The 18,634-nt window shown below is 47.1% G+C and overlaps 1 protein-coding gene across 3 annotated transcripts in view; it reads left to right on the top strand.

Annotated features, from left to right (window-relative positions):
• LOC311633492 (kallikrein-7-like) overlaps positions 1 to 18,634 on the top strand; it is a gene marked incomplete at its 5' end in the record, with an annotated part of 31,505 nt that overhangs the window by 3,674 nt on the left and 9,197 nt on the right. Inside the window, one exon of one of the 3 annotated variants that reach the window (XM_084906253.1) lies at positions 3,537 to 3,609. The exons of 1 other annotated variant lie outside the window; for it this stretch is intronic. In XM_084906253.1, the coding sequence (XP_084762379.1) occupies positions 3,537 to 3,609 (73 nt within the window). Of the gene's footprint in view, positions 1 to 3,536; positions 3,610 to 10,866; positions 10,889 to 18,634 lie in introns of those variants that run through there. One more of the 3 variants, XM_084906251.1, reaches the window with a different exon arrangement.

The following is an 18,634-nucleotide window of genomic DNA, read 5'->3' as shown; positions in this document are numbered from 1 at the left end:
CTGGCCTGGAGTCCTGCCTCGACAGGGTGTTGCTAGCCATCTGGAGCTCTGCCTCCTCCGGGTCTTGCCGGCCACAACATTCCCCACTGGTCTTATTGGGGAATCAAATCGTTGATTCTGGCTGCTCCCATTCCTCCTCTCGGATCGGCTAGTACTGGGTATGTAGGACAATGAGCTTTACTGCCTGAATTCTATCCTGCTTGAAGGTTGGCAGGGTGCAGAGGGGGCAGGGTCCAATGAGTTACAGGAGTAAGAATAGGGTGAGGGGCCCTGCTATAGCTGTTATTAAGGTCCTTAACCAAGGGGACCAGGAAAATAAGTTTTCATACCAATTTCCTTCTTGTCTTCTCTGTTCTTCTCTTTCTGCTCTCCCATTCCCTTGCACATGTAGCTTTACTTAGCCCTGGACTTTCTCACTGGCTAGCAAAACTGGTCTTACAGTTATGACACCCTATAGTATCACAGTTCCCATTACTACTGTCCTCACTGAAGTCCAATTACCCTCCTGCAGGCATCAAGTCTCCTCCGGGCTTATACATGGAAGCCTATATTTCGAACTGGAGTCTCGGCTCCCGTACAACTGACACAGCAGTGAGCAACGAGAGCCCTGACCCACTCTAAGCATGCTACTTTTATCCCAGTCTTAGGGATGCCTGGAAGATTAGGATTTGCTAAAAGTTTTAACAAAGAAACGTCAGTTATAAGTTAGAAAAATTCCACGAGTACAGTAACATTTAAAGTTTATACTGCACCTTGGGTGGGGGTCTATGTTTCACCTGGTTTGGTCTATTTGTCCTGCCTTGCGGCTACTGGTAACAGGACGTGCCTGCATGGGGGTTGAGCCTTGCAACAGAACTATTTTATGACTGAGTTATGCTACATTCTTTGTTGTAGGTCTGCTTGCTCCTTCCTTCCCTGGCCTGGAGTCCTGCCTCCACAGGATGTTGCTAGCCATCTGGAGCTCTGCCTCCACCGGGTCTTGCCGGCCACAACATCTCTAACTCTTTCTCTTTGACTGGTGGCCTCTTTGTATTCCCTCTTTCCTCCTTCACATGCTCACTGTCCGCTTTCCAGGGACAATGAGATGGTGCATCTTTACAATGGTGGTGTTTTTAAGAATGGGATGGTTCTCCCTGTCTACCCCCTCCCCCAGGGAAACCTGATTCATGAATAGGCAAGCAGTGCAGGGACACAGAGCCCCACACTGGAAAGCATGTCACACTTGCTTTAATGTATGTTTCCGTTGTGTTCAAATGCATATACTTGAACGTGGTGGACCCATTTTCATTTGCACCAGACCCTTTGCATTGGGTATCCAGGACAACCCTGTCCCGCATTTCAGAAAAAATGTGTGGATTCCAGGAGATAATGCACCTTCTCCCAGGGCCTTGGCAAAGCGTCCATTTACCATGGAAAATAAATGGGGCTCTGACACCCCCGGAGCCCCGGCCGCTCCCTGTGATTGGCCAGGACTCAAGCCCATGGACTCTTCAGAAAACCTGATTGGTCCTCTCCATAACAGCATCCATTCCTGCTCTGCCATTGGTCCGCAGAGACCAGGCATCTCTTCCCATTGGCCAGGTTGGAAGGCTGTCTTCTGGCAGGACAGACATGAACACCACAAGGTATAGGAGCCCTCAGGGATGGCTGCTCTGAGACGGAAGCTCACCTGCTCTCTCCCCTCCAGGGTGACTCGGGGAGCCCCCTGATGTGCGAAGGTTCCCTGCAAGGCCTGGTGTCCAAGGGAAATGTCCCTCCTCGACAGCCCTTCCTGCAAACCTTATACACGCATGTGTGGGCTTAAAGCAAATGGATTAGTGATACCATGAGAGGGAAAGCCTAATCCCTCCATACTGCCACCTCTCTATCCCTACACCCTAGAACAGTTACTTCGCAAAGAATAAAAAATTGAAAAATAAAGGCATCCATGATTTACAGACATGTGTGACTTGACTATCCGTCAAAGTCATAATTAAATGACAACCATAGCTCAAACCGGTTTGTTCAGGGGACAGAGCGTCGGCCTGCTGACTAAAGCAGCGGTTTTCAACCGCTGTTCCGCGGCACACTAGTGTGCCGCAAGATGTTGCCTGGTGTGCCGTAGGTGCAGACAAGACAAGAATTTTATAATTTTTCACTATTTTCTTTACTTAATATTTCATAATAAAGTAATTATAAAATACTTTCTTTGTGTTTATTTGATTCCTATTCAAGAGAATTACTTTATATATAGTCAATATAGGCACAGAGTTAAATTTTTTAACATTTTCTAATGGTGGTGTGCCTCGTGATTGTTTTCATGAAACAAGTGTGCCTTTGTCCAAAAAAGGTTGAAAAACACTGGACCAAAGGTTCCCAGGTTCAATTCTGGTGTGCCACTCTCTCATCGAATTCATGGCAGATGTATTCTTCCTGAAGACCTCCTCCCTCTCTGCTAGGTTGTCACCTGTGACCTCAGAAATTCCTTTCCTCCCTCCTCCCTTTCCCTTCCTCTCTTTAAAAATATCAATAAAAAATTCATATCCTCAGTGAGGATTTTTTTTAATATATACCCAGCCAAAACAGGTTTGGTTCAGGGTTGGAGCTTTGGTCTGTGAACTGAAAGATCCCAGGTTTGATTCTGGTCAAGGGCATTTACCTTGGTTGCAGGCACATACCCTGTAGGGGTGTGCAAGGGGCAGCTGGTTGATGTTTCTCTTTCATCCATGTTTCTAACTCTTTATCCCTCTCCCTTCATCTCTGTAAAAAATCAATAAAATATATTTTAAAAATAAAAATGAAAATATACACCAGGGATTCCCAGCTACTCCTCTGAGACCCACGATTCCGGTCTCCCAACACCCTCCTCGCTCTGGCCAAGGTGAATAGTGATGTCAGAGGAGGTGGCATGGATCCCAGAGAAGCTCGTCCAATCTATTTCCCTCTCCCTGGGACACTCTGCGCGCGTCTGTGTGTGTGTGTGTGTGTGTGTGTGTGTGTGTGTGTGTGTGTGACTGTACCTGCCTCATTTTGTCTCTGTGTCTCTCTCCCACACACATCAGCTGTTTCTAGTCTTGGCTCAGAGTATCTCTTTCCTTCTCTGGTGGATCTCATTCAACCTTCCATAGAAAGATGTTCTTCTAGCCTCCAGATTAAACAGAGCTCCCTCCCTCAATTCCATCACCATTTCTAGGGCAGTGGCCATGCCTTTGTGAGCTTAGCCTGGGTGATGCATCCATCCCAATGGGTGGGAGGGTCTATAGAAGCCTAATTGTCACCAGTAGTGAAATGTGAAAAGGGAATCTGGAAGGCTGGCCAAACTTAATTGCTCCGAATGCTCAGAGCTAATCACTCATTGTTTAGTTGAGACTTTGGTAGTTAACGCAACCTCCAGCTGTTAACCATATGTGAATTCTTGCTGATTGTCCCTTATTGGAACTTACAATGTTGACATTTTATTAATTTACAATGTTCCTGCTTCCTGAAATCTCTGTCTTTCCAGCCCCTGCACAAGTGGCCCTTCCACTGTAGCAGCCACAGAAGCTCAGACAGGAGACATGGCAGGTGCCCTGCTCCAGCCCCTGCTGCTCCTACTGCTGTCCTTCGCCCTGGGATCTGCTGCAGAAGCAGGTGAGTACCAGCCTGGGAGTCCGAACCTTGCCCCTGGTGCCTCACAGCCCCCCACTTCCCTCTACATACCCCCCTCTTTCCAAGGAGCCCCAGAGTCAGGACCCTTCTCTGCAGCAGCCTCATTCCATGAGACACAACCCTTGGGCTGAGGCTCCTTCCATCCTGCTCCCTCCTGACTCCTGGGCTCTGGGTGCCCTCCAGGCTGCTCCTTTCCCTACATGTCTCTCTCAGCAGAAGCTGGGGTTGCCTCCAGACCAGCATCTGCCCTGGATTTCTGAGCAGGCTCCCTCCGTCTCTCTCCATCTCCAGCTCCATCTCCAGCTCCATCTGCAGCAGTCTCAGCCATATGCTCAGCCTTTGCCCTTCTTTACGCCGCTCTGTCTGTCTGTCTCTCTCCAGCACTGTCTCTGGGCATCCATCGCATGATGCCTGCTGCCCATGCTTCCCCCATGTCTCCATTCAGCCCACGGCAACGGGGAAAGTGTCACTACTGCAGATCTATGCCCAAGAGGATCGAATCCCTGGCAGGTGGCCCTGTTAATGCCACATGCAGAAGTGTGTGTAGGGGTGCTGATCCACAGCAGCTGGGTGCTTACCGTAGCCCAATGCGAGAACAGGTAAGGGGCAGGAGGGCCACAGAGGCTCTTTCCCACTCTGGGTCTCTCTCTCTCTCTCTCTCTCTCTCTCTCTCTCTCTCTCTCTCTCCCTCTCTTGGTCTTGGTTTGTCTCTATGTGTCTCTCCTTGAGCCTCTAGATCTCTGTCCCCCTCATTCTGGGTCTGTGTTCCCCCTACCCCAGTGGTTGTCAAACCGTGGCTTGCGAGGTACATGATGCTCTTTGGCCTTTTGAGTGTGGCTCTTCCACAAAACACCATGGCCCGGGCAAGTCTATTTTGAAGAAGTGGCATTAGAACAAGCTTTAGTTTTAAAAAAAAAATTTAAAAAAGGTTCTCGAAAGACATTTCAAAGGTTGCCCTGTTGACATTTCGCTCTGTTGACTAATGGGTTTTCCGACCATTGCCATACCCAGTCACAGGGTCTCAATGATGCTTTTTTTTTTTTTTTTCAAGTCACTACATGGTGAAAATGGGCAATGACCCAAACGTCAAGATGATCAGTGCCACAAGGACCTTTGTCTACCCGGGGTTTTTAGATAACGGGGAAGTCGATGACATCATGCTTGTGAAGCTGAGCAGCCCAGCCACGCTCTCATCCAATGTGAGCACCGTCGATGTGCCCTCCAGTTGCAAACCGGACAGGACCAGTTGCACTGTCTCAAGCTGGGGCAGCAGCACAGAAGATGAAGGTAAGGCTGCCCCCGTGAGCCAGGCATACCCCAGTCCACAGCTCCTTTTTTATTCTAGGACACAGGACACAGGTAACAAACCCAACATCCCCGACCAGCACACCCTCCTCCCTCAGCCAGACCCTGGAGCCCAAGTCACCAGGCCTGTTCCCAGCAGAGGATTCTGCCATAGACTTTTTTGCCCTTAACACAATCGCTGAAAACCAAACCTCCATCTTCTGGACCCAATGGTCCAAGAACCCCAGTCACCTGATTTGTGTTTTTTGTTTTTTTTTTCAATATATTTTATTGATTTTTTACAGAGAAGAAGGGAGGAGGATAAAGAGTTAGAAACATTGATGAGAGGGAAACATCGATGAGCTGCCTCTTGCACAACCCCCACTGGGGATGTGCCTGCAACCAAGGTACATTCCCTTGACCAGAATTGAACCTGGGACCTTTCAGTCCGCAGGCCGACGCTCTATCCATTGAGCTAAACCGGTTTATTATCAGCAACCAGGGGCCCAGCCATTCCAGCCTCTGATCTCCCCACTAATTTCCCCAACAGAAATAAACTTAGCAGAGCTCATGTGCACCCAAACCAGCATCCTTCCCATCGAGAAATGCAAGCATTCCCTGAACATGCCAGAGAGTGTCAGGCTCTGTGCTGGTGCTCCCAAAGGACTGTCCTTCACCTGTAAAGTGAGTCCCCTCCTTCCCTGCCCTGGGTCCTGCTTCCCCTCCATCCAGTGTCCAGGGGGGAATGGGGGTTCCTGACCCTGGTGCTGAGCCTTCCCGGACCTTTTACCAGGCCCACTTCCCTGGCTCTCTTTCCTCCGTTCTCTGCCCAGGTCAGGGTGGGAGCCCACAGGGACTGGCGAGGCCTTGGGGGTGGGCGCAAAGATGCTAACATGAGTTGGAAAAAGGGGGGGCCTAAAATGAAGGTAAGGCAGCAAGGTACTGACTACAAGCACACATTTTTTAAATTAATTTCTTTATTGATTAAGGACTCACATATTTGTCCTCAAGCCCCCATTCCAATCCCCCACTCATACCCCCAAACCTCTATTGTCCTTGACCACTGGTTAGGATCAAGTCCTTTGGTTGATCTCTCCCTTTTAATCCCACCCAGCCTTTGAGGTCTACCCTTTGACCCATGGCTCCTTATCTCTGGGTCTGTTCTTGTTCATCAATCTATGTTGTTCACCATTTCCCCTAGATGAGTGAGATCATGTCCTACGGGAAATATACTTATGAGAATCAATGTTTTTTTCCTAGTAAATTTGATTTCTAAGGCATTGCATTAAAATACTTGTTGCAGTCACTGAGATGTTGTGCAGGGAGCTAGTGTCTGGCTTGCTTATATGTCTTTGTACCTGGTCCTGGCTCTGGGGAAACAAAGAGCCTACTTCTTTGTCTCCACTTCCTAGTCTCTGTAGCCCTCTCTTGTCTCTGAGAATTATCTCCCCTCATCCCTCTTCACACCTCACTTCATTTTGTTTCCCTTCCCATGGGAACTAAATGGGGCTCTGACACCCTGCAAGCCCCGCCCCCTCCCTCTGATTGGCCGGGACTCAAGCCAATGTCTTTGTAAAACCTGGTTGGTCATCTTCATGATAGCATCCATTCCTGCTCTGCCATTGGTCTACACAGACCATGCGTCTCTTCGCATTAGCATGGGTGGAAGGCTGCTTCTGGCAGGACAGAGACTGGATCAGCACAAGAATTGGGAGATCGCAGGGATGGCTGCTCTGAGGTGGAAGCTCACCTGCTCTCTCCCCTCCAGGCTGACTTGGGGAGCCCACTCATGTGCGAAGGTTCCCTGCAAGGCCTGTATTCCCCGAATCTTTTCCATTGTACACCGTCCTTGATGCCAGGCTCCTATACGCGTGTGTGTGCGTACCACCAGTGGATTACCCATATCATGAGAAGATATTCCTAATCCCTCCATACTGCAACCTCTCCATCCCACGCCCTAGAACAGTTACTTTTCAATAAATAAATAAATAAATGAATAAATAAATAAATAAATAAATAAATAAAATAAAGGCATCCATGACTTACAGACATGTGTGACTTTACTGTCTATCGAACTCATAATAAAAGGTCAACGATAGCCCCAACCGGTGGGGCTCAGTGCATACAGCGTCGGCCTGTGGACTGAAAGGTCCCAGGTTCAATTCAGGTCAAGGGCTTGTACCTTGGTTGCTGGCACATCCTCAGTAGGGGGTGGGCAGGAGGCAGCTGATGGATGTTTCTCTCTCATGGATGTTTCCAACTTTCTCTCCCTCTCCCTCTCCCTTTCTCTGTAAAAAACATCAATAAAGTGTATATTTTTTTAAAAAAATAAATAAAATGTCAACAATATTCTAACTAAACACTACAATTATCTAAAATCTACAAGCAGAACACAGAACTTGAAAACCCCGGGATTGGTTAAAAAAAAAAAAAAATGGTAAGACCAACAGTTTCCACCACTAGGACTGTGGGTTGCTACAGGTTTTGTGAAAGGGAGATAAATCAAGAGATTTTTGTAGCCCTAACCTGTATGGCTCAGAAGATAGAGCATCAGCCTTTGGACTCAAGGGTCCCAGATTCGATTCAGGTCAAGGGCATGTACTTTGGTATCAGGCACATCCTCAGAATGGGGTGAGAGGGAGGCAGCTGATATGTGTTTCTCTCTCATCGATGTTTCTAACTCTATATTTCTCTCCCTTCCTCTCTGTAAAAAAATCAATAAGATATAGGCTAGTTTGTTTTTTTTAAAGAGATTTCTGCATCACTTTCCATCTGGTTGTTCTAGTAAAGCCGAAATGTAGGTGGGCGAAGTTTGATTGCATCACAACACTATTTGTCAGAGCAAGAGAGAGACAACACTGACCATGCCCCAAATGACTGGGCTGTTTGTGTTAAACAATAAATGGGTGGAGGTCAGGACACTCAGGAAACTGATGGGGATAATGATTATGCAGAGTTGTCACGCAGGACTGTGTTTGCTGCCTGGTATTGAATGAAAAGGGAAACAAATGGAAAAAGTAGTGTAGGCATGTGATCCTCACGGTGTAAAATGAATAGTTTACAGAACAAAGAGCAGGTACCAGACTGCCTGTGGGCAGAGTCCTGGGTGCCTCCTTCCTTCCATTCTCCGCTCTGTGCCTTCGCACCTCTATGATCGGAAAAACACAGGTGGGGACCTCTGGAGAGTTAAGGTTGGGAGAGGAGACCTTCAGAGAGGGAGGTGGGAAAGGAAAGTTCATCTGATGCTGAGCCTCAATCTGTCTCCTGCCCCCAGTTGACCTGTGTTATTCCCCATTTGTAAAATGGGAGAGAGGGTTGGGGGAGAGAGAGAGAGAGAGAGAGAGAGAGAGAGAGAGAGAGAGAGAGAGAGAGAGAGAGAGAGAGAGAGAGGAAGAGAGACAGAGAGAGAGAGAGAGAGAGAGAGAGAGAGAGAGAGAGAGAGAGAGAGAGAGAGAGAAAGGGAGGGAATGGAGAGAGGAGGTAAATGACTTCTTCATCAAAGAGCAAATGGGATGTGAAAAGGTTCTTAGCAGGTCACAGTGCAATACTACTCAGTGGATAGAGCATTGGACTGTAGACTAAAGGGACCCAGGTTGCCGGCTAGATCCCCTATTCCCCAATATGGGGAATGAAGGAGGCAGCCAATCAATGATTCTTTCTCATCATTGATCTCTCTCTCTCTCTCTCTCTCTCTCTCTCTCTCTCTCTCTCTCTCTCTCTGCTTTCCTCTCTGAAATAAATAAAAATATATTAAAAATATAAGGGAAAAAAAGGATGAAATACTGCCATTTGTGACATCATTGATAGATCTCGAGAACATCACACTAAGTGAGGTAAGTCAGACGGAAAAGGATGAGAACATGATATCCATCTCATGTGGGATATAAAACTGCAAGCTGCAAATGAACAAACGAGAAAAAAATTGCTCATGGACACAGACACCAGGATATCAGTTACTAGAGGAAAGTTGGGGCAAGGAGGCAGGCAGTGAAAGGGAAAGGAGGTGAACTTTATGCTATCAGAAGAAGCTTTGACTTTTGAGTGCTAACACCCCTGCAACAGACATTATATGTGATAGACTTGAAACACATGTAATTTTATTAACCAACAAATTTAATTAACATTAAAAAATAATGTAATGTCGAAATAGCAATAAAAAAGAAAATGTTTTCTTGAAAAGAAGAATCCTTACTTCTCTGACACCCAGCCTTGGCAGCAGTTAAAGCGGGGACAGAGATACAGAGCTCACAGGTGTCAGACATGGTCCTACAGGTATCACAGTCCATTAGGACAGTGGGGGGCAAACTCATTCATCCACAGACCAAACCAACAGGACAACGATTGAAATTTCTTTTGAGAGCCACATTTTTTAAACTGAAGCTTCTCTTAACACCACTTCTTCACCATAGACCAGCCCAGGCAGTTGTATTTTGTGGAAGAGCAACACTCAAGGGGCCAAAGAGCCGTATGTGGCTCTAGAGCTGCACTCTGCCCACCAATGGGTGACATCAGAGGAGGTGGCATGGATCCCAGAGAAGCTCATCCACTCTCTTTCTCTCTCCCTGGGACACTGTGTGTGTGTGTGTGTGTGTGTGTGTGTGTGTGTGTGTGTCACTGTCCCTGCCTCTTTTTGTTTCTCTGTCTCTCTCCCACACGTGTCAGCTGTGCCTCCTAGTGGCTCAGAGTATCTCTTTCCCTCTCTGGTGGATCTCATTCTACCTTCCATAGAAAGATGTTCTTCTAGCCTCCAGCTTGAACAGAGCTCACTTCCTGGATTCCATCACCATTTCTAGGGCAGAGGCCAAGCCTTTGTGAGATTAGCCTGGGTCATGCATCCATCCCAATGGGTGGGAGGGTCTATAGAAGCCTAATTGTCACCAGTAGTGAAATGTGAAAAGGGAATCTGGAAGGCTGGCCAACCTTAATTGCTCTGAATAGACAGAGCTAGTCACTCATGGTTTAGTTGACATTTCGGTAGTAAAAACAACCTCCACCTGTTAATCATCTGTGAATTCTTGCTGATTGTCTAGTATTGGAATTTCCTGCCTAAAGGATATGGGTGTTTCCCATAGCCTCAATAAAAAGGGATAGCAAAGGCCAGAGCAGTAGGTAGTCCTTCCCCTAGAGGTGGACTCCTGACTGCTTCTCTCCCCCCCCCCGCCCCGCCCGCCCCCACCTCCCTTTCCCAATTTTCCCAAATTAACTCTTTTCCAGTCTCTTCATTTGTGTGCGGCCTTCTCCGGAAACCCTGCCTATAGGAATCCTGAACCACACGGATATGCTAAGAGATCCCACCAAGACCGCTTTCCAAGAAGTAGAGAGCTGGTCTTGGAGAAGAGGGAAGTGAACCCAGGGATCAGAAACAATCGGCCTTCAGAACACAAAGTGCTAATCCAAAAGGTTCAAGGTCAGTGTCCAGAACCTGCCAGGGCAAAAACAGCTGCAAGCACAGTCAGGTGCCAGTTCTTAGGTAAGAACAAGAGTCACCAGGCATAGGTTCACGAGGTAGGTTTGAGGACTTGGGGGATATGAGTTGAGGTGGCAGAAGGCTTTTAGGAACAGGTCTGGGGCTAAACTCAAGGGCAAGGCATGGCTGGGATGTGGGATTCTTGACAAGGTCCAGGCAGGGATGGGGGGGAGGGGAAAGTTTACATCATTATTAGCCTCCTGGGAATCTTAATTTGGTTTCAGCCTGAGCCATGGCATCTCAGCCAAGAGTTTGGCAAACCTGAGGGAGGACTGGTGCAGGATGAAGAAAAGACAGACAAAGAAAATAGCTGGGTCTAGATGAAACTTCTGTAGCTGGCTGAGGCCACAGAACGAATCCAGACTGCAAAGCTGAGGCTTTATTTATAGTTAAGGACAAACAAGGTAATTTACAATATTCCTGCTTTCGGAACTCTCTGTCTTTCCAGCCCCAGCAGAAGAGGCCCTTCCTCTGTGGCAGCCACAGAGTCTCAGACAGGAGACATGGCAGGTCCCCTGCTCCAGCCCCTGCTGCTCCTACTGCTGTCCTTGAAACCTAGCGTGTTGGTCACAACTTTATCTAAAATTAAAATTCCATGTATCCCATGGATTTTTTTTCTTAGTAAATTAGATTTCTAAGGCATTGCATTAAATACTTGCTGAGATGTTGTGCCCGGAGCTAGTGTGTGGTTTGCTTATATGTCTTTGTACCTGGTCCTGGCTCTGGGGAAAAAAGAGCCTCCTTCTACTCTTTGTCCGCACTTCCTCATCTCTGTAACCCCTTCTTGTCTCTGAGAATTATCTCCCTTCATCCCTCTTTACACCTCATCTTATTTTGTTTTCCTCTGTATTTTCTCTCTCTCTCTCTCTCTCTCTCTCTCTCTCTCTCTCTTTCTCTCTCTCTCTCTCTCGTTCTGCCTGTTTTACCCTTTCTATTTTCTCCCTCTTCCTCTTTTCTCAACCTCTTCCTCTTTTCTCAACCCCATATATTTCTGCTTCTCTGTCCCCTTCTACCTTCCCTTTCTTCTCTCCATCCTTCTCTCTAACTCTTTCTCTTTGACTGGTGGCCTCTTTGTATTCCCTCTTTCCTCCTTCACATGCTCACTGTCCGCTTTCCAGGGTCAATGAAATGGTGCATCTTGGGAATGGGGGTGTTTTTGAAGAATGAGGGTGGTTCTCCCTGTCCCCCTCCCACCTCCTCAGGGAAAGCTGATTCATGAATGGGAAAGCTGTGCAGGGACACAGAGCCCCACACTGGAAAGCATGTCACGCTAGGTTTCACATATGTTTCCAGTTGTGTTCAAACGCATATACTTGAAGGTGGTGGCCCCATATTCATTTGCACCGGACCCTTTGAATTGAGTCATGGATCCTTCATCTGGTTTCCAAGAAAACCCTGGCCTGCATACCAGAAAAAAATGTGTGGATTCCCGGAGATAATGCACCTTCTCCAAGAGGCTTGGCAAAGCGTCCCTTTACCATGGAAAATAAATGGGGCTCTGACACCCTCGGAGCCCCGGCCCCTCCCTGTGATTGGCCAGGACTCAAGCCCATGGACTCTTCAGAAAACCTGATTGGTCCTCTCCATAACAGCATCCATTCCTGCTCTGCCATTGGTCCGCAGAGACCAGGCATCTCTTCCCATTGGCCAGGGTGGAAGGCTGTCTTCTGGCAGGACAGACATGAACACCACAAGGTATAGGAGACCTCAGGGATGGCTGCTCTGAGACGGAAGCTCACCTGCTCTCCCCCCTCCAGGGTGACTCGGGGAGCCCCCTGATGTGCGAAGGTTCCCTGCAAGGCCTGGTGTCCAAGGGAAATGTCCCTCCTCGACAGCCCTTCCTGCAAACCTTACACACGCATGTGTGCGCTTACCGCAAGTGGATTAGCGATACCATGAGAGGGGATGCCTAATCCCTCCATACTGCCACCTCTCCATCCCTACACCCTAGAACAGTTACTTCGCAAAGAATAAAAAATTGAAAAATAAAGGCATCCATGACTTACAGACATGTGTGACTTGACTGTCTATCAAAATCATAATAAAATGTCAACAATAGCTCCAACCGGTTTGGCTCAGTGGACAGAGCGTCGGCCTGCTGACTAAAGGGTCCCAGGTTCAATTCCGGTGTGCCACTCTCTCATCGAATTCATGGCAGATGTATTCTTCCTGAAGACCTCCTCCCTCTCTCCTAGGTTGTCACCTGTGACCTCAGAAACTCCTTTCCTCCCTCCTCCCGCTCCCTTCCTCTCTTTAAAAATATCGATAAAGCCGAAGCCAGTTTGGCTCAGTGGTAGAGCGTCGATTTGCGGACTGAAAGGTCCCGGGTTCGATTCCAGTCAAGGACATGTACCTTGGTTGCGGGCACATCCCTGGTAGGAGGTGTGCAAGAGGCAGCTGGTCAATGTTACTCTCTCATGGACCTTTCTAGCTCTCTATCTCTCTCCCTTCCTCTCCATAAAATATCAATAAAATATATTTTTAAATAAATAAATAAAAATATCAATAAAAAAGTCATATCCTCAGTGATGATTTTTTTTTAATATATACCAGGCCAAAACCGGTTTGGTTCAGGGGTTGGAGCGTCGGTCTGTGGACTGAAAGATCCCAGGTTTGATTCTGGTCAAGGGCATGTACCTTGCTTGCAGGCACATACCCAGTAGGGGTGTGCGAGAGGCAGCTGTTTCCAACTCTCTATCCCTCTCCCTTCTTCTTTGTAAAAAATCGATAAAATATATTTAAAAAATAAAAATGAAATAAAAATGAAAATATACACCAGGGCTCCCAGCTCCTCCTCTGAGACGCAGGATTCCGGTCTCCTAGCACCCTCCTTGCTCTGTCCAAGGTGAATACGGGATGTCAGAGGAGGTGGCATGGATCCCAGAGAAGTTGGTCTGCTCTCTTTCTCTCTCCCTGGGACACTCTGCATGCATGTGTGCGAGTGTTTGTGTGTGTGTGTGTGTGTATGTGTCACTCTTCCTGACTCTTTTTGTCTGTGTGTCTCTCTCCCACACATGTCAACTGTTCCTCCTCGTGGCTCAGAGTATTTCTTTCCCTCTCTGGTGGATCTCATTCTACCTTCCATAGAAAGATGTTCTTCTAGCCTCCAGCTTGAACAGAGCTCCCTCCCACGATTCCATCACCATTTTTAGGGCAGAAGCCGTGCCTTTGTGAGCTTAGCCTGGGTCATGCATCCATCCCAATGGGTGGAGGGTCTATAGAAGCCTAATTGTCGCCAGTAAAGGGAATCCGGAAGGCTGGTCAACTTTAATTGCTCTGAAGTCACTCATTATTTAGTTGACATTTTGGTAGTTAAAACAACCTCCACCTGTTAATCATATGTGAATTCTTGCTGACTGTCTATTGTAGTATTGGAATTTCCTGCCTAAAGGATATGGGTGTTTCCCATAGCCTCAATAAAAAGGAATAGCAAAGGCCAGAGCAGTGGGCAGTCCTCCCCAGAGAGGTGGACTCCCGCCTGGCCCCCCATTTTCCTAAATTAACTCTTTTCCAGTCTCTATTCATTTGTGTGCGGCCTTCTCCAGAAACCAGACTCTGAGCAGGAACCCTAAACCACACAGGATGTGATAAGGGATCCCACCAAGACAGCTTTCCAAGAAGTACAGAGCTGTCCTTGGAGAAGAGGGAAGTGAATCCAGGAATCAGAAACCATTGGCCTTCAGAACCCAAAGGTGCTAAACCAGAAGGTTGGGGATCAGTGTCCAGGACCCGCTGGGGCAAACACAGCTGGCAGCACAGTCAGGTGCCGGTTCTCAGGTTAGAAAGAACAGGAGCTAGCAATGAGTCACCAGGCATAGGTTCACGAGGTAGGTCTGAGGACATGGGGGATATGAGTTCAGGTGGGAGGGGGCTTGGCATGACTGGGATTTGGGATTTTTGCCGAGGTGCAGGCAGGCCCGTTGCGGGGGTGCGGGGGAGAGAGACTTGCATCATTAGTAGCCTCCTGGAGACTTGAATTTGGTTTCAGCCTGAGCCATGCCAGCACAGCCAAAGGTTTGGCAAGTGTAAAAGAGGACTGGTGAAGGATGAAGAAAAGACAGATAAGGTGAATTAGCTGGGTCTAGGTGGATCTGTTCTGTGCCTGGCTGAGGCCACAGAACAGATCCACACTATAAAGCTGATGCTTTATTCATAGTCAGGGGCAAACAAGGTAATTTACAATGTTCTAATGAGTTTCACTTGTTTTGGCAACACTTGCTGCCCCTCCTACAGCCCACTGGCTACCCATGAAGGATCTCTAGGGAATGTCATAAGGTCAAGCTTAATTATGCTTAGAGAACTGAGACCTCCAAGCTGGGACTTGTTTGGGACTTTGCCAGGAGGTCAGTCAGAGGTTTAACCCTATAACTGCTCCCTACATCAGCCAACTGAGAGTCTGACAGGATGGGAGGGAGTCCCAGGGAAATGTCCTTTGAGGAATGTAGGCTTGTGCAATGGTGATACCGTGAGCAGTCCCCAGCCTTCGAATTCTACCTCTTTTGACTCCTGACCTGGATGACTTTGCTCAAGTGAGCTCACCTCTGTAAGCCTCCGTGTTCTCATCTATAAAAACACGGGAGACAATCCTCACTTGAATCTACGTGAGGAATCGTGACAAGACCTAACAAGCGCCTGACACATCGCACGGCATGTACAGCAAGAAATCAAAGCTGCTTTATTCTCAGCTGGTGATGTGGTCAGGCAGCTAACAGAAATTCAGTGCCTGCTACAGCCTCTCCATTTATCTTTCATTGTTTTACTAAAAGCTCCCATTTGCCTTGAGAAGTAGATTTGTGCCCGCCTCCCCCCCCCTCCCTTGAGTGAGCAGAGGACACAGGGAGGCTTGGAAACATTAACTTACTCACCTGGAATGGCAGGGAAGGTGATGAGGGTGCAAGCCTGGGCTGGGCTGGCTTGTGAAGCCAAATCCTGTCACATTCCATGGCTGTGTGGCTGAGGGATTAAGGAAGGACTGAGTCCAGCCAAAACCGGTTTGGTTCAATGGATAGAGCGTCGGCCTGCGGACTGAAAGGTCCCAGGTTCAATTCCGGTCAAGGACATGTACCTTGGTTGCAGGCACATCCCCAGAAGGGGGCGTGCAAGAGGCAGCTGATCGATGATTCTCTTTCATCGATGTTTCTAACTCTCTATGCCTCTCTCTTCCCCTCTGTAAAAAATCAATAAAATATATATTTTTTAAAAGAAAGAAAGAGAGAGAGAAAGAAAGAAAGAACTGAGTCCAAAGTCATTGGAACTGTGCCCCACCGGTGTGGCTCAGTGGTTGAGCATCAAGCTGTGAACCCAAGGGCCGCAGTTCGATTCCTGCTCAGGGCACAATCCCAAGTGGGGAGGGTGCAGAAGGCAGCCGATCGATTATTCGCTCTCATTATTGATGTTTCTCTTTCTCCCTCTCTCCCTTCCTCTCTGAAATCAATAAAAACATATTTTTTTAAAAAAAAAAAAAAGTTGTCAGAACTGTGGTTGCCAATGATTTCCAAACTGGTGTTATTGAAGTGCCTCCTGTGTTCTCTGGTCTGGACTGAGTGCTGAAGAAAACAGTGGCTGTCAGACACATTTCCTCTGCTTGTACAGACCAGTGTTTAGCAACAAAATCAGGGGGGGGAAAATAATAATTAAAAACGCTGACAGATATGCAAATCTTAGCAGAAGAGACGTCTAGTTATTTATTAGTAAATACCAGGGCTTCAGAGAATTGTGTTTGCATCAATGGCTTCCGATGGAATTTTGGATATAATGTGAGATTTGGACTCAACATTGAGGTCTTAGTAGGGAAAAGTTTGGTTGTCGGAACCAAAATATCTTCAAATCAGAAAGTAAACCTGAAGGAGATATGACATGAGATAAGGGGGCTCCACGGGGCATTAACTCGCCAGCTCAGTGACATCATCAGCTCAGTGACCTCATCAGAGACCCTATCTCCACCTGTAAAGCTATGACATTGTCTACTGGCCACTTCCCTCCGTAGGTCCAAGAGAGCTGTGTCACTTCCAAAATGTGCATCCATAAGGGACACCATCTACACAGAGTGAAGGAGAAGTGTTCTCACGTCTCGCTTTGGAAAGAAGAAAGTAGATCCCAGAAGTGGCCCAGAAGTGAGGGTCTTCCCCTCACTCCTCATTGGCCAGAACCGCACCACGTGTCCATCTCTTAACAAACCCTGAACCGCAGACATGGGCCCCCATGCTCCATGCAGTCAAGCTCATGTGTGGTCACTTGAGCACAGCAGGCTGTCCCAACTAAATAATGGGTCCGACAAAGAATGTCAGGAGGAGTGCATGCTGGGTAGGCAACAGCCATGTCTACGATGGGCCAACTTGTGGGATCGAGGTAGAATTGGGTTAGGGGGTCAGGATTGAGATGAGATGTAAGCTCAGAATGGAAACTACGTCATCATCCGGGGTCTGACTTAGACCTGAGGTCCAGTTCCACTAAAAGACACTGGCTGTCTAGGCGTCACCTGGCAATGGCTCCCATCTTGCTCAAAGTAAAGCCGACGTCCTTACCTTGGTCCTCAATTAAGGTGACTAGGCGTCCCGCTTTTGGCGGGACAGTCCCGATTTTTAACAATTCGTCCCGTGTCCCGCGGCGTTTAAAAAAAGTCCCAATTTTTGGAAAGAATGCACGACAAGCTAGGGGACGGCGGGAGAACGGGAAGGGAATATACATCTTTTCGGCGGTCATGGGGCTATTTAGCCAGGATATGAGTTTTATATTATTTTTGTTAATTTTATAATGTTAAACTTTAATAATAACAAATAATTGTTGAGGACTGATTATCGAGAACTGCTTATCAAAGTTCGCATTGCTGATCAGCTGTTAGAATTCACTCAAATGAGAAATATGCCAAAGAGTAAAATAATACTATACCTAATTTCTTTATTTATTATATTTGTAAATTGTACTTATGTTGAAATTTTTAAAAATATATTACAATACTATTTTTGTGTTCTATGAAAATTTTTGTTGCTCCCTATAGACCAAATTTTTAATCAAGAACCCCTCCCCCCGCCCCCCATCAATGGTGTCCCGCTTTACCAATGTTAAAATCTGGTCACCTTATCCTCAGTCCCTGTGATGTCCAAGTCCTGTGACGGCTCTGACCTCATGGCCCACCCTTCTCCCTTTGACTCACTCAGATACAGAAAAACAAACAAACAAATATGTCAGCTAGAACATTCTAGGCCACCCCTTCCCTTCTCACCCGACTGCTCACTCTGCCTGGAGATGGCTCATCTCCCAAGTAGCTACATGATTCATCCACCACCTCCTTCGAGGTTTTGTCCAGAGGTCCTCTTCACCTGGGGTCTTTCTGATGGTTTTATCCAATGAGTGGCCAGATTATGATGATCTCTGAACGTATAATAATCTGGCCACTCAGTGTATATCCTATATAATAAAAGGCTAATATGCAAATCGTCCCCTCAACCAAGAGTTCGACCAGCAGGCAGGCCAGCCAACCGCCCATGTCCCCTCCTCCTGGCCAGGCTGGCCAGACCTACCCATGCACCAATTCATGCACCGGGCCTCATATATATATATAGACTGAGTGGTCAGATTGTTATGCATTCAGAGATCATAATAATCTGGCCACTCAGTGTATTTTCTTCATAGCACTTACTGCCACCAGTGCCCATATGCAAACATTCTCTCAAAATGGATCAAAGGCCGAAACCGGTTTGGCTCAATGGATAGAGCGTCGGTTTGGGGACTGAAGGGTCCTGGGTTCGATTCCCGTCAAGGGCATGTACCTTGGTTGCGGGCATATCCCCAGTAGGGGGTGTGCAAGAGACAGCTGATCCATGACTCTCTCTCATCGATGTTTCTGGCTCTGTATCTCTCTCCCTTCCTCTCTGTACAAAATCAATAAAATATATATATTTTTTAAAATGGATCAAAGACCTAAATAGAATACCTAAAACAATACATTACATAGAAGGAAACATAGGTAATAAACTTATGAACCTAGGTATTAGATAAGTTTATATTAATTTGACCACACAGTTGAGGAAAGTAAAAGCAAAAATAAGTGAATGGGTCTATATCAAATTAAAAAGCTTCTTTTTGCACAGCATAGAAACCAACACCAACAACAAGAAAAAGTGACCAACCAAATGGGAGAAGATATTTGAAAATGACAGGTCCAACAAGGGGTTAATATCTAAACTAACAAAGAACTCATACAACTCAACACCAAACAAACAAACAATCTAATTAAAAATGTCAGCCCTGCCCGGT

Source organism: Pipistrellus hanaki (genome assembly GCF_964339955.1).
Source record: "Pipistrellus hanaki genome assembly, chromosome: 15".
In the NCBI taxonomy this organism is placed as follows: domain Eukaryota; kingdom Metazoa; phylum Chordata; class Mammalia; order Chiroptera; family Vespertilionidae; genus Pipistrellus; species Pipistrellus hanaki.
This window is presented reverse-complemented; position numbering and strand designations above follow the sequence as displayed.